At 33.0% G+C, this 15,548-nt stretch overlaps 3 protein-coding genes across 9 annotated transcripts in view; 1 reads left to right on the forward strand and 2 right to left on the reverse strand.

Moving 5' to 3' along the window:
• Window positions 1–3,830, reverse strand: part of LOC106138191 (histone-lysine N-methyltransferase, H3 lysine-79 specific) — a 32,776-nt gene extending 28,946 nt beyond the window's left edge. For all 3 annotated transcript variants that reach the window (XM_060951797.1, XM_060951791.1, XM_060951786.1), the window contains exons 1-2: window positions 3,587–3,830; window positions 2,041–2,081 (exon numbers count right to left, since the gene is read on the reverse strand). In XM_060951797.1, the coding sequence (XP_060807780.1) occupies window positions 2,041–2,081; window positions 3,587–3,670 (125 nt within the window). In that variant the 5' untranslated portion in view covers window positions 3,671–3,830. The remainder of the gene's footprint in view (window positions 1–2,040; window positions 2,082–3,586) is intronic.
• Window positions 2,837–12,843, forward strand: LOC106138151 (uncharacterized). 3 transcript variants are annotated; one of them, XM_060951774.1, is made up of 4 exons: window positions 2,837–3,050; window positions 5,097–5,236; window positions 5,686–6,520; window positions 7,797–12,843. In XM_060951774.1, exons 3-4 carry the CDS (start codon window positions 5,729–5,731, stop codon window positions 12,501–12,503), a joined length of 5,499 nt encoding a protein of 1,832 aa, XP_060807757.1. In that variant the 5' UTR covers window positions 2,837–3,050; window positions 5,097–5,236; window positions 5,686–5,728; the 3' UTR covers window positions 12,504–12,843. The 3 variants fall into 3 exon arrangements, with proteins under 3 accessions (XP_060807757.1, XP_060807754.1, XP_060807762.1); XM_060951771.1 differs by lacking the exon at window positions 5,097–5,236 and having other exon boundaries at window positions 2,838–3,050; XM_060951779.1 differs by lacking the exons at window positions 2,837–3,050; window positions 5,097–5,236 and adding an exon at window positions 3,066–3,170.
• A 530-nt stretch (window positions 12,844–13,373) lies between these two features.
• On the reverse strand, window positions 13,374–15,035 carry LOC106138190 (ankyrin repeat domain-containing protein 49). 3 transcript variants are annotated; one of them, XM_013339271.2, is made up of 4 exons: window positions 14,941–15,035; window positions 14,319–14,485; window positions 13,914–14,219; window positions 13,374–13,670 (listed from the first exon to the last, which is right to left on the reverse strand). In XM_013339271.2, the coding sequence occupies exons 2-4, from the start codon at window positions 14,476–14,478 to the stop codon at window positions 13,420–13,422; spliced, it is 717 nt and encodes a 238-aa protein (XP_013194725.1). In that variant the 5' UTR covers window positions 14,479–14,485; window positions 14,941–15,035; the 3' UTR covers window positions 13,374–13,419. The 3 variants fall into 3 exon arrangements, with proteins under 3 accessions (XP_013194725.1, XP_013194727.1, XP_013194726.1); XM_013339273.2 differs by having other exon boundaries at window positions 14,966–15,022; XM_013339272.2 differs by having other exon boundaries at window positions 14,863–15,007.
• Between the last annotated feature and the right edge of the window lie 513 nt (window positions 15,036–15,548).

The following is a 15,548-nucleotide window of genomic DNA, read 5'->3' on the forward strand; positions in this document are numbered from 1 at the left end:
TTGATACCCATATTGATGGGATTAATGAAACCTAAATTATCCGCCATTTTGTAGCGGCGGCCATCTTGAATTTATAATGATAATGAATAAACATAATTATATTGTCACCAAAATCCAAAGTGTATACAAAATTTCAGATTAATCGGTTGACAGGAAGAGGGTGAAATTTGAATTACTAAATTTGACCCAAGAATAAATAAAACAAACGGGGTGAGCTAAATAAAACCGTTTAAAAAATGAAGTATCGATACAAAATAGTCTTCAAATCGTGTTTTGGATTTAGGCGACTTTTAAAGGAAGGCCCCGAAAATCATGTGTCAGAATTTGAAACCACACCAACCTTTTACTTACATAAATACATATAATTACGTGTGTATCTCTTGCAGGATAGACAGAGCCAACAGTCTTGGGAAGGCTGTACTTGATTCAGAATATCCCTCTAAAGTCACTTCACTTCAATATTTGGTTTGCCGAGCCTTAAGATATTGTTTATATGTGTGTGTAGGACAATGCGAGTACTTATGAATGCGCGCGAAATTGCCTCGGTCATCGCTCTTACGTCCTTCACACTACATGCACGCGACTGATAGCAAGATAGTAACTTATTGAACCACCATGAAATTAAATTATGTATATTGATACTTTACAAAACCGGAAAGGGCGAGTCGGACTCGCGCATGAAGGTTTCCGCGTTAAACGACTTGATCAATATGTTAAATCCAATTGTTGTTTGAAGTTTTTTTTTTTAATTCTATATAGTTGCTGCGTAGCTAATTTTTCTTTGCATAATTTCAAATTATAAGAATGCGACAGACTTTATTAGGGTTCCGTAGCCAAATAGCAAAAATGGTTTCATAGTATTTTTGCTATTCGGCTACGGAACGTCATGTTACATACAGACGAAAATAACGAAGCTAAAAATAAACCGTAGCCAAAAAGCCACTTTATTATCCGAAATCCACCTAATATATTTATAAAAAAAAATTATTGTGACGATTTATTCAATGATCATCCGACAACGTAGGAATCTTCTATGCCAACATATGAATATGAATAATCTTTGCCAACTTTATAATCCCCTAGCTCCAGATTATCTTAGATCCGAATTTCAACTTTTAAGTTCCACTCATGAAAGAATCCTACATTCCTCTAACAGGTTGACCCTTGCAACACCTTTTCACCGTGCAGGTTTTTATTCAAATTCTATTGCTGCTAGCCGAGTTACTCGGCCGAGTACTCGGTAAAAAAAATCGAACCGAGTAAAACTCGGTACTCGTTACTGGGCACAAGTGTTACTCGGCGCATCTCTAGTGCATTATTTAATAGATTTCGACAAAGTCATAAAATATACGTAACATATTCCATTATTTCTACAGACCAGACTACCTTTGTGTCTAGCACCATGGTTGTACCATAAATTTTATTGGTAAAAAGTATGAATAATTCACAACAGAGAATACTTCAATGTTGCCTCATATTAAACAAGGTCAAAAAAGGAACAGCATCTATGTGATTTGTACAATAATGGACATGTGCTCTACTATCCATTTCTAGATATATCTTTCTTTAAGTACCCAAATAAATGAATAGACTGTAAGAACTGTAAAAATAATAGTTCAATAAACAAACATTATGTATTGACACATTGTGCAGAACATGGGTGGCAGTGGAGGCTGACAAAATTGTCAAAAATGATCATATCAGTACTGTCCTCTAGAATGTAAACATTTCATAACACTGTTGTCATTTCTATCATCCAAACCTATACACATGTATATTTGACCAGTAGACTAAGATATAATGGCATACAAAAACTTTTCAAAATATGTTTTTACATACATATTTTCAAAGACCTATCCAACGACACCCTGTAAGGTGATGTTACCCTGAAATAATAAAAAGTGTCATTCTGAATTTCTGAATAAACTGTGCGACACGCAGGTTATGATGAAACTATAACTTAAGAGTTATGTTTTGACGAGTTGGCTATAAAACACGATTAAATTAAAATTAATAAAATAACAGAAACTTAAATCTTACCGAATTGTTTCTACTATCTCCAAGGCCCCATCGTGTTTGTCCTGTAACAACAAAAAAGATGAATATAGTATATACATACAAATTCAATGGTTTTCTAATACAAAAACTAGGGCTTGTGACCAGTATGAATAGGACACTGGCTATACACAAATACTGAACACCAAATAAAAAAAAACCAATCCATCAATTAAAAAAAAAGAGTACCAGACAGACTGACTTTCACATTTATAATATTTGTTAGTCTAGATTTCTTGTGGCTTGATAACCAGGTGGCTACTATTGACAAGATACCTACAATCATTATGGCACAAAGAAATAAAAAAAAAGTGTAACAAATTAAGACCTTTATTCATTTCCATATACCTACTTATTCTGAATTATTTATGTTCTTTAGACCCATAGGGTTATGACAAAAAACTGGACTTGTAGTTACATATACTTGTGTAGACTGGGACTGGTAGAGAATTCCTTACGGCAGTAAGTCAATAGATGCAATAGGTGGTCAATAGGTACATTATTTTAGGTGCAATAAAGTTTAAATAAATAAATATAAAATATTTTAAAGCAAAACACAAAATCATTTAATCACAAAATTTATATTTGTTTTATTGATAAAAAGTTCTTATGATTTTTTTTTTATTATTGGAAGAAATCAAACAGGTACTTAGTTAAATTTATAGTGCAACACTAAATGAGCTGTCAAAATAAATGGGCCAACAAGGTAAAAATAAATGTATTGCATGCTACAAACTTAAGTCACATACAGTAAAAGAATTATATAACTTATGCATTTTTTCAATAACTCAGCTCTATGTTTATATTTTTCAATAGTATAAAAATTTAATAAATAAAATTCCTACATACCTACTGTAAATCAAATCAAAGAGACTTATTTTAAGTTAGTGCATGTGTGATGTTGTGATGTTATAAGAATTATATTGTTTATCAAAGTTCTCATTTCCATATATCACAGTTTAAATTCATGTGTCAAACGGAGATTTCTCATTTAGGTGAGTGACCTCACAATTTTAAATAGAATTTCACAAACACTTAACTATAACCAATCCAATTATTAATTTGTAATGTTATTAAAATTAGTACTGATACAAAATTATGAAGTATACAATAAGGTGAGGATGAGTGAAAACTACGCAACAGTGTGTACAATCTAAAAAAAGCCGACACCTTGACAAAACACGAGGTCAATACTCTTTATTGCAAGACACATGTGATAGGTATGTGATGAAGCAAATGTGATCATTGACGACCTATTAGTTAAAAACGTATTTATTTTTTAATGAACTTGAACTTATCAAAATCGAAGTTTTTCAAAACAAAGCGTGTAGTTTAACTACAGCTACATAAGTATAGGTAGATTTATAGCTATTCATTTAGAGGGATTAGAAATTTTAACAATTCTGAAGAGAATGTTATCTGATTACACACATTTACACAACACGATATTTTACCTCATGAACTAGTTTAATATTGTTACATCCTAATGTTAAATGCCGATGGTACTAAATTAGAAAAACGATTTCCTTACCGAACCATGACCTGAAGTGAGGGGCCATGTATAAACAACAGGTTCCGCGCCTGCAGGAGAATGCAGGCGTAAATCCAATGCCATGATAAGGAAACCGCTGCATTAAAACACACACTTTTCACTTACACACTAAAATTATCACTAAAAACACTAGATAACAACATAATTTCACTGCACTTTCACACACACACACTCCGAACGACCGGGCGCCATGTTGAAATTATTTCAATCATGGCCGACTAAACAGTGTTGATTGAACCAAAAAAAATATGTTAATATTGCCATTATCGTCAACATTTTTATAGCAAACTTATCAAGAAAGCTGAAAGCAAAGGATTTTAGTTATGTCCTTGATACTTCACATAACAATACTTTTGACGAGGGAAAATTTAAAATAATTAATAACATTTACACCTACCAAGTTTCCAGCAGATGGAAAGAGAGATAGTGATATTGAAAGAACTTGGTGAATGGAGTGTCGCATGCCTTTATGAATGGTCAGAAGTTGGCTAAAAAGGCTCGCCTGGCGGTGCATAATGGCGTGTTGGTCCCAACACTTATGTATATGCAAGTGGGGTATAGTAGAAAAAGCAAGAAAGTAGAATGAACGCGTTTAAATGAAAGCACTTAAGAGTACGATCGGTGTAGTTGATTTTGAATTAAAATTGAGAGACAGGATAAGGAACAGCGTGATAAGGAAATGTTGTGATGTAAAAGAAGATTTAGTAACAGGAATTGAAAAGGGTATGCTTTGATGGTTTTGTCATGTCGAGATGATGAATGAAAGCAGGTTGACTAAGCGAATATGTAGTATATAATATGAATGGGACTGGTGGAGTGGAAAAAACCTAGACAAACGTCCCTTGATCAAATCAGAGACGTTCTGGCAAAAGGTCAGGTCAAAAGTACCCGTAACCAACGAGCTTGCATAAAGAGAATCTTGGTTACCATCTAATACCAAAATACTCCTCGAATCATACGAAACCAAACTCGACGAGGTTCTTCAGAAAAACATACGTTTTGGTTAATATCAGAATTCAGAACTAAGGGTGTAATTAAAGTTTCTTTCAATGAGTAGCCGGTAAGTGGGTCAAATTTAATTTAGAAGAATTGATTACTTTTGTCAGATCAAGACGAAAATTATATTCAATAAAAGCTTGTAAAGAAAATATATTATGTAAATTTATTCTCAATTTCTGCTATTGTGTACTCAGTGGATTCATGGTGATCCTACACTTTCCCCGGCTTGCATACCTAGATATTTTTTTTACTAGTGAATGCCGCCGACTTATGTTATTAACGACCGAGGTTTTATCGACTCGGGCAGACTTTGACCGATTTCAATTCAAAAAGAAATTAAAAGCTTGCTTCTTAAATAATGTTTTTTATCATTTGATTGTATATTTTGATCACAGCACAAATTAAGCATAAAAACTTAGCAATATTCTATGAATTTCTATATAATGTTATGTTGACTCTTAATTTTTTTAAATGTCTGTGTTATTTCTAGTCGCGTCTATATGTTTTGCGGGGTAGACAGAGCCAACAGTCTTGAAGAGACCGATAGACCACGTTCAACTGTTTAGCTTTATGATAGAAATGAGATTCAAATAGACATGCTAGCCTACAAAATTTTGCATGCCTGGAGGGGTAAATACATATCTACACAGTTTTGTGACATTTTAATTATGGTATTTTAAAAAATAATGTTGTCTTTATTGTAACTGCCATAGTTGTGTTTTAACTAGAATAAAACCAATACATTTGGTTTTGCGTTATTATTACATTATGCAATAAATATTTTGAGTTTGAGACCTATTACATGACAACGATTGTGAATAGGAGGGCTGGAGGAACTTTCATTGCCACTACACAAGATATGAAAAAAGTATTGTCTGTGCTTGAAATACCTATACTTCATTGTCAGTTCAGTAATCTTGTCAAGCAATTTATAATTTACAAGACATTGACTTAACTGTTTCTTGTCAAATTTGAATCAAATTTTTATAATTATAACGTATACCTACCCAAGCAGGCTTAATTTTATAATTTGTGTTGTGATTCGATATAAATCTTAAAACCATTTATCTTACTTTTAGCTACTACTAATACATCGAACTGCTTTCTTGTTCATAATTTATTATGGATACATCTACAAGTTTACTGGTTTCTACGTCGCAAAAATTTAAATATTCAAAGGAAATAATTTGTGCTTTGGATGCAATATTTGTTTACCCAAAATTGGTAATAATTGAAGACAATCGTACTATAAGAATTTTGGATTTAATTGATATACGTGATAAGGACGTTGATGCAATTAGAAATAAACCATATGATTTCGATAATGACATATTGGACAGTACTTTATCACAAAATAATATCTGGGTGATTTTAAAAACTGGTGAAATTTTCGTTATTGACCTAAACTGCGGGTCATGCATAAAAGTATTTATAGAAAACCACCAAAATCTAAAATTTCATCAAATTGAAAGTGACGGAAGTAATATATTTCTTGTGAATGAAGATGGAGAGTGTTTTTCGGTTTCCTTAATTACTGAAGACTTTAATGAAAATCCAGATAATTCTATTGAAACGTATAAAATTAGTGTCAAGAGATCAAATTTTCGTCGAACTACATTAGAGGCTCTCAGGCAAAAACCCTCTATTTATGGACTGGATTTATATCTATCAGGATCTGATATATTATTGAGGTGCCCTATGACTGGACTGGAAAGAATTTTGCCTACGAATAAGTTTTTTGAACATGTTGTGCCATGGGGTAATACTGCAGTGCTAGTGGACAAGTCAGGCATGTACATTATAGACTTGGAAGATGCTGGAATTTTGTATGAATTTGGAAAAAATGAAGGTTATTATTACCCTGTGGGCAGTTATGAAAATATTTTTTATTACATATTATGGGATGATAAAGAGGTAGGTAATCATTCTTCTTATTAGTTGCTTTTGTTTTGAAAAATATACATATTCCTCACAGTAAGGTAAGCACTCAAAATAATGCACATAACAATGAAACTATGTACATGGCCAAGGTTTGAATCTGTGCCTTCTGGTATATCATAGTTTTTATTACTATCCTACCACTTTGCAACAATTACCTACCAACTATGAATGTTTTATTTACTCTTCTAAATAAAACATTCATAGTTGGTAGGTGCACAATATGCATTTTTAACTTTGTACAGCTTCTTTGTTGGCTTGGTAGCAAAGAAATATTGATAGTGTGGGCCACCTGCTTCTTTTATCAAAAGTCAATCAATGGAAGGGCTAATAAACTTGGGATTCTTCAAGTTGAAGAATTCAGATGGTTTTAAAATATCAGTAAATTTGAATTTGAAATCCTTCATTAATCCATGCAGCTGAATATGACCTTACAATCTTTTTCAAGTCTATTGGTTCTGTCTACTCTATATATGATAAAGACATGATTTTTATGTATGTATTTAACAACTATTGTCCCAGGCAACAATTTAGCCAAACAAAAGTGCCGTGTGGTTCCCGGCACTATTACAAAAAAGAATAGGACCACTCCATCTCTTTCCCATGGATGTCGTAAAAGGCGACTAAGGGATAGGCTTATAAACTTAGGATTCCTCTTTTAGGCGATGGGCTAGCAACCTGTCACTATTTGAATCTCGGTTCTATCATTAAGCCAAATAGCTGAACGTGGCCATTCAGTCTTTTCAAGACTGTTGGCTCTGTCTACCCCGCAAGGGATATAGACGTGATCATATGTATGTATGTATGTATGTAAAAGTACACACCAAAAGTAATGTTGGTCTTTATTTTATTGTAATGGCTCTGTATCATCTTTGGATGTTCGGGTTCCACCCTCCACAGCAGTGTTTCAGGGCCCAGGATAATGTGTAATCTAATATTTTATAATAATGCAACTGTTATTATTTTTTTTAAACATGGTTCCTGGCACTAATATAAAAAGGAATAGGACCACTCTATCTCTTTTCCATGGATGTCTTAAAAGGCGGCTAAGGGATAGGCTTATATACTTGGGATTCTACTTTTAGGCGATGGGCTAGCAACCTGTCACTATTTGAATCTCAATTCTATTATTATGCCTGACGGCTGAACATGGCCTGTCAGTTTTTCCAGACTGCTGGCTCTGTCTACCCCGCAAGGGATATAGAGGTGATTATATGAATGACAGTAAATTAATAACATTATTAATTTTCAGGTTTATCTGTGTACTGCTTGGAATTCCACAACAGAACCATTTGAAAGTTTTCATAACACAAGCTGCCTTAATAGCACCACTTCGAGACTATCATCTGAGGAGGCCCTTAAACAACAATTGCAAAATTTAATTGAAGTTACTACTTTAGATGTAAAACCTAATGAGGTAATAGCTCAAGTTGGACCACTTTTTGAGAAAATAAAAGATTTCCACTTTTTGTTAAAGTATGCCAAAAAACTTTGTCAAATCAATATTGCTTTTAAGTTGCTTTTATATCCACTTCAAGTACAAATTTACTCAGCAGGAGATCAAGATCTTATTTACCAAATAAGTGATCTCATTATAAAAGTAGATCTCTTAGAATACATTAAATTCAGAGGTAATAGCTATTATGAAGACACTAATTTGTATGAACAAACCTTTAGAGAACTTTGTATTTTGTTTATAAAGAAATCAGACTTAGATTTAGCATCAATCTGTTGGTTGAAATATACTGAAATGAAACTTGCTCTTACACATAATGATATAATAGATATTATAGATTCTATACCCCATAACATTAAATTAGGTGCACTTATAATTTGGTTAAAAAATTTTGTTCCATCACTTTTAGATAACAACCCGTTTTTTATTGATTTGTTTGTTAAGTGGACTATGATAAGAGTTTTTGAATTAGAAAAGTCTGGATATTGGCCTAAAATAGGATTAAAATTTATAGAAGAAATTACAAATGTTTTGGAGTCTTCATTAAAGACAGTGACCATTAGACCTATTTCTATGGATGATCTTGATATCCTAAAAGATCATATCAATCATATCATAGAATTGAAAGAAAAATATAGAATTAACATGCTGTTAGCTGAATTAAGTTCCCTAAGCCCTAATGAGGTGGCACTTATAATGCTGCACAGGTGTTACACTGAAGACATGGAATTATTTCTTCAGAACTATTTGCCCCCGTATACATCAAGACATTTCATTGATATGGATGATACTCTACGTACATTTATAGAAAGTGAGGCTGCTTCTAGTGGTGGAGGTGTTGATGGCACCAGATTGAAAATATTGTTAAACTCTTTTCGTTCAACCACCACAAGACTTGACTGTCTTCTCAAAGTTCTAAAGGTTCTTGATGTTCCATGGAGTGACACTGTTGTGGATTTGGCAGTAGTTGCTGCTGCTTCAGCTACCAAAGATTTTACAATGTCTGAAGCAGACTGTACTTTAGCTCAAGAAATACAAATAGAATTGAAGTATGCTAATGTTAAAGTAGTTCTGAAAAAGTACAATTTTCCTCTTTCATGTACCGATTATATGATTGTTCTTCATAAAATAGTAAGTGCACAAGTTGTCAACTTGCAAGATCTTAGAATAATTATAAATGTTATGACATTATCTAAAAATTATGGTCATGTTTTATACATTGTAAGATGTCTTCAAGATAATGACACTACAATTGCTTTGGATTATTTTAATACCTTGGAAAATAACGAAAAGAAACTTCTACTGAAAGCCATGATGTCAAAATATGAACAAGTAATAAGTTTAAATTTATTAGATAATGTGAAAATTGAGAGAAATTATTTAGATTTTTTAAAAGGAACTAAAATGTTAAATATTGTTCAGATCAGTGATCTAGAAAATATATATCATCTTAAAAATTCTTACAACATCACATTATGTATAAATACCATATATAAGGAAGATGTTTGCAATAATGAATGTACTGCATGGAATCCTAGAGATGGATATTCAACCAGCACTGTGACTAGACTCACACAAACAAATAAACCCAGTCATTTCACACTCCTATCTCTCTTACGTCGCTCATCCACAAGTCATACAGTACGAAATTTAATTGAAAATCTTATAACCCATTTTACACTTGAAGGTTATTCAAATACTGGCGAGTTTGTTTTATCTATTTTCAAAGATGGCGAAAATTCTTCATTGCTATTAAATTCCATTGATATCTTAGTTGAGCTTGCCAGCAATTGTGCTGAAGAGCACCTACATTATTTGGTTAATATTTTATGTGTAATGAATGCATTACAGAATGCAAATATTATTCTTAAAAATTTGTCAGTAGTGTGGAAGTTTCACTATATTTTCCTACCTATGTCATCACATATGGGAATCAATAATTTAATTGATTTTTATGCAAACTTTTCGCACCGAAGCATATGTTTATCATCTTTGTACACAGAAAGATGCGATTTCACACCATTTAATATAATTGCAAGTATATTGGGTATTTATACTCAGACAAATAATGTGACAAATATGGATTTTATAATGATAAAAAATAAAATTGTAAAAAAACTTTTACATAAACTTGTTTGTTCACAAGAAATTGATGAACTTTTATTAACAGCATTACTTATAATTTTAAGTAAATGTGAAGCAAACGATGACAGTTACTGGCTTTTAGAGATTCTGCAGGGCCAAACTGATTCTTTGTCCCCTGCAATTATGACATATCTCACATGCCCACTAATAAGACGTACCTTTGCTCTGGATAATATTGCTCCTACGAACAAAATGCCTTATCGTCCTCAGTACATTCTCAAATCTAAATTTAATATTAATTTAGCAGAAGTCGTTCTCCCTGACAGTAGTGAAGAAACATGGGATGTTAAAGTTATTGCATTTTATGTTTTAAGACAATATCCTAATACTTCTTTCGAAAGACTCGTAGAATTATGTCGTGCTTTAGATGTTTCATTAAATGACGGATTGTCTTTGCAACTAATATCAATATTGACATCATGGGAGTTAAAATATAAAGTAATGCATGATGAACTTAACTGTCAACAAATTTATTATGAAAATGATGAAAAAGAAATAACTGAAAAATGTTTGGTTATTTGGAATAACATAAGTAATAAGGAATTCTTGAAAGATATTTTAACAGACTTTTGGAGAAATGGAGAAGTAACACTGCATGGCAGAATGATTTCCGTAAACCCGTATTTTTATGAAGTTTATTTATGCATTTATCGGTTACTATTTGGATCGTCAGTGGAACTGAGAAATAAGAAGGAATACTTTTTACTAAATTTTCTCAAAACTTATAGAAGAAGCAGTACCCCAAAGCAATATGAATATGAACTATTTTCTGTTAAAGGTATGTTTCCAGAAATCGGTAACTATCGACTTCCATTTCAACTGTTCATGCGGGAAGACATGTGGTCTAATTTGAAATCAGAAATTACTCTCGAAACTTATGAACGGTGGTTGCTTGTGGTTGCGCTGCTCGCGCTGGACCCTGATTTACAAACCTCACGAGATATGATTTGCAGCAATGCTTTAAAACAAACTATGACAGCGAGGAAACGATCAGACAGTCTCGATTCCGCTGGTAAAGAAACTGAGCCATGGCGATTGACAACTCGTGAGGAACCCTTACTACGGGCCGCCCATCGATGTGTTAAGCACATCGCTAACATGGAATGGGCAGGCGCATGTTTGTTTTATGTTTTACAAGGATGCGCAAGAGGAGCCGATCAAGTAGCTGCAGCTCAATTGTGTTACCAATTTGCTCAACGTTGGGCTGCTCTTCAACCAGGAAATCGAGCTGTGAAACAAATGGAAAGACTTCATGCTACTTTATCTACACGCCACGCTTTACATAAAATTGATTGGGCTTGTGAAGAATTTGTTCGTCTTTCTACAGAGCCAGCTCAACTGATTCGTGCAATGTATCTACATCCCGAATTTGTAGAAAAAATGAATCGCCATGATGTTAATCGTGCTGCAAATGAAATAGCTGACAAAAATGCCATCAATATAAGTTCTATACGAATTCAAATATTAGAGAATCTTCTGGACAAGACACAAGAAAAGAAGTCTAAAACTTTCTTGGGTTTGGATACTAAAGAATTAATGACAGCAAAGTACATATTAAAGGCAACTTGTCCTAAAATGGGCGCCATCTATTTATCTCGAATAGCTTTTGATGATGAAAGTGATCACAATAAACGTAAAAAATTAAGAGCTCTGCAATGTTTGATGAGTGTTGTAGATTCCGATACTGCAGTGAAAGTTACCAATAAAGAGCGAGGAGAATGGTGGACTTCTCTTTTAGAGTTAATATGCATTGTCAATTTAGAAAACATTGATATGCCATGGGTAGTGGCTACTTTCGTTCTAGATAAAATGGGAGCTCTTGAACAATTACTGCAATCAGTGGGTACAAATGTAGATGGTCTTAAAATAGCAGCAGAACTTGCCCGCAGATATGGAAACACAAAGATAATTTGTAAACTTATTTCGCTTTTACTACATGCAGGTTTATATGAGGAAATAATTCCATTGCTCCTTAAAGTGTCATCCCCTCCAAATGATATATTATGTACTGCATGGCGTGCAATTCTGTTATCCCCATTTCAACATGCAGACCATCCAATTACAGAAAAACAAAGAGCAAAATGTCTTAATGTTATCAATTTATTGCCAATATGCCCTGTAATTAAAGATGAAGACTTAAAAGAGATATGGAAGCACTGTGTGCGTTGTAAATGTTTTGGTATGGGTTGCCTCGTATTACCTTATATGACTTCGGAAATGAGGCAATCATTAATAGAATTACAAAAAATAGATAAAAGAAATCTAATAGCCAGTTTAAAAAATTTACAATCTGAAACATATCTTATTTCAGGAGCTATGTTTGTTTTGGAGAATTTACCTACTAAAAGTTACAGGTGAAGAGTTAACTGAGGTCTTAAATTAACATTCCTAGCTGTCCTGTTATTATAAAGACACTAGATTTTGCGCGGAGCTTCGCCCCTTGGGAATTTTCAGAAAAAAAGGAGTTATGTTATTCCTTAAGGTTTATTATCTGTGCCAAATTCTGTAAAAAACGTCCCCGAATTAAGTACAAACTAGTGTAGTAGTTAATGGTATGTATTATACCTATAAGCTTGTGTTTCAAACAAAGATACAGGTGTTAAACAGATTAAATCTTCTTTGATAAAATAAATGAATAATATGATTTTCTCCATTCTCTATAAATGTCCATTTGCCATTAATATTATTCGAAACAAAATTAGGCGATCAAAAAGTTTATACCCTAATCTACGAATCTACTGTACTGATTTGAATGAACCTTTTTTCTTTTACATTACATGGGTAATGAGCCTGGGGAAGAGGGATTTTGAAAACTGTAACACCTGATAGAGAACAAATTATTGTTTTGTTTTGAAAAATAAATTCAGAAACTACATGATAATTTACCACAGTGTTAGAATGTACCTTTAGGAGTAACCTTAAGTAGTACCTTTTCCCGGAAATTCCCATTGGTTCAAAAAAACCGAAAATTTACATATTTAACTCAATATTCATATTATTTCAATTTTATGATATAAATAATAGATAGATGTAGATAGATATTATTATGTAAGCACAATCAGTTACTGTGATTAAACTTTTTATGTTTAATAACTTCTGTAACAATTACAATTAAACAATATTTATACTAAGAATAATAAACAAGGTAGTATAAGTTTTTGCTTATTAAACTTAAAGATACTATGTAAGTTATATATCTTTTTAGTTCTATGAAAGAAATGTAATCAATAGATTTTATTACAGCCTTTTATTTAGACAGTTTTTTTTTACCATTTTATTCAATGTTATGCTGCTCACGAACATAAGGATTATATGTGAATGCTTGGGAATGAATAAATGATGCAGCTGGTAACAGCATTTCAAATAAAGGAGAGTAGATTCCATGACCCCTGGCTAATTGTTCAGGAGTCTCGTCAGAGTTGTTAGGTTTATGCGCTAAATCCACAGTGTCTTCTCGAAGCATCAGAACCAATAAGGTTGATTTACTATGACTCATAGCTGCTGCTAAATGCATAGGAGATTGAGCTGGAAGAAAACAAAAAATTACTTGCCTAAAATGCAAAATTTGTCTGCTGCACTTGTATCCACAAAATATTGTTCTATCATATTTCTAGAAGATTTTTTGCAAACTTCTGATTTCTTGAGCTTTCTACAGCCAAGGTGTTTCATCATTATGCCAATTTGTACTTTAAATTAATGTACTTTCAGTAACAACAGCTAATTGAAAAGATCCACTATGAAAAAATAAATGATAAAAACAAAACTTACCACCATCTGAAAGAGCATGGGGGTTTGCTCCAGATGCTAACAGCCTTGCTACAACCTTATAATTATTCCAATTACATGCTGAATGTAAAGGTGTCCAGCCAAGTTCTGTTGTAGCACTCACATTTGCTCCAACACTTAACAAATACGAAATGGCAGCAATGTGATTGCCATATGCAGCCCGATGTAAAGGAGAATATCCATCAGAGTCTCGAGCTGATACAAGGCTTGGTTGTGATGTTAATAGTTCTTGTAATGAATCAACATCTCCATTTTCTGCTGCCCATAGAACATGATCAATAGGATTGGCTGTAACAAAAAGTAAACTATCATAGTGATCACCATATTTGTGTGAATATATTTAGTTTTTTTTACCGACAAGATAAACAAGTTTAATCATCTAGCTACCTTTAGGATTTTTAACTACATCGATATCTTGCTCAGCATCATCCCAACCAGACACAAACATTCCAGCCGTTTTAGGGTTCTTTTTACATTTTTCTATTTCATCATGAATGTCTTGGAGGTTTTTAACATTAAAAGTATCATAATCTTCATCTTCTGACATGATAAATCTAGGAAGCCAGTAAGTTTGAAAGTGATTTACCTATTTCTTAACACTTTTTTGTAATATACAAAAAAGAATAGGACCACTTCATCTCTTTCCCATGGATTTCGTAAAAGGCGACTAAGGGATAGGCTTACAAACTTGAGATTCTTTTTTTTAGATGATGGGCTAGCAACCTGTCACTATTTTAATCTTATTTCTATCATCAAGCCAAAAAACTGAACGTGGCCGGTCATTAGTTATCAGTCTTTTTAAAACTGTTGGCTCTGTCTACCCCGCAAGGGTAAAGTATAAAGTAATATAGACGTGATCATATATATGTATGTATAATAAAAAATCTGTGTTTGAAATGAGTAAAAATATGTAATTCCTATTTCCCCGAACCCGGTTTCTCAGTAAAGTACTGCCTTTGGTTCTACCGGACTGTCCAAAGATCTTAATATATAATGACAAGTCACTCACAACCAAACAACAAAAATCACAGTACCTACAACAAAAGACCACAAACTAAATAAAGATACCCCTACATAGGTTAGCTAGGTACCTACCTACTTAGCACAGATATGCCTACAAAGTAATAAATCCTGCCTAAAGTCACGTAATGACGTTGACAGTAAAAAATGACGTTAAGTCGATAATAAGTGTCGACTTAAGTGAAGTCATGTCGACGTCAAAAGAAACGAGCCGAGAGTGATAGAAAACATAGGTCGCTTGTCCTGTTTTAACTTGTGAGAACATTTTGTTGCTACATTACACAAAAATTAGGTATTAAACATTGACATAAAGGACTTACCAAAAACGTTTACCAACCATTGCGGCCTATTTCAAATTTGTTTGGTCCCAGCCTTAGAGATACAAAAATGAGTCTATAGAATATGTCGACAATAGTCGATATATTCAATTAATCGATAACATAACTATAAAGTAATTTAAGTTTTCAAGCACATGTTTGTTTATATATAATGAGAAGTTTTTTTTTTATGATTTTACATTGCCGACATGTAAAAATCCGGCCAAGTGTGAGTCAAACTCGCATACCACGTTCGGTTCGGCACCATCATTACGTTAGT

The sequence above is a fragment of the Amyelois transitella genome, chromosome 3 (assembly GCF_032362555.1).
Source record: "Amyelois transitella isolate CPQ chromosome 3, ilAmyTran1.1, whole genome shotgun sequence".
Lineage (NCBI taxonomy): Eukaryota > Metazoa > Arthropoda > Insecta > Lepidoptera > Pyralidae > Amyelois > Amyelois transitella.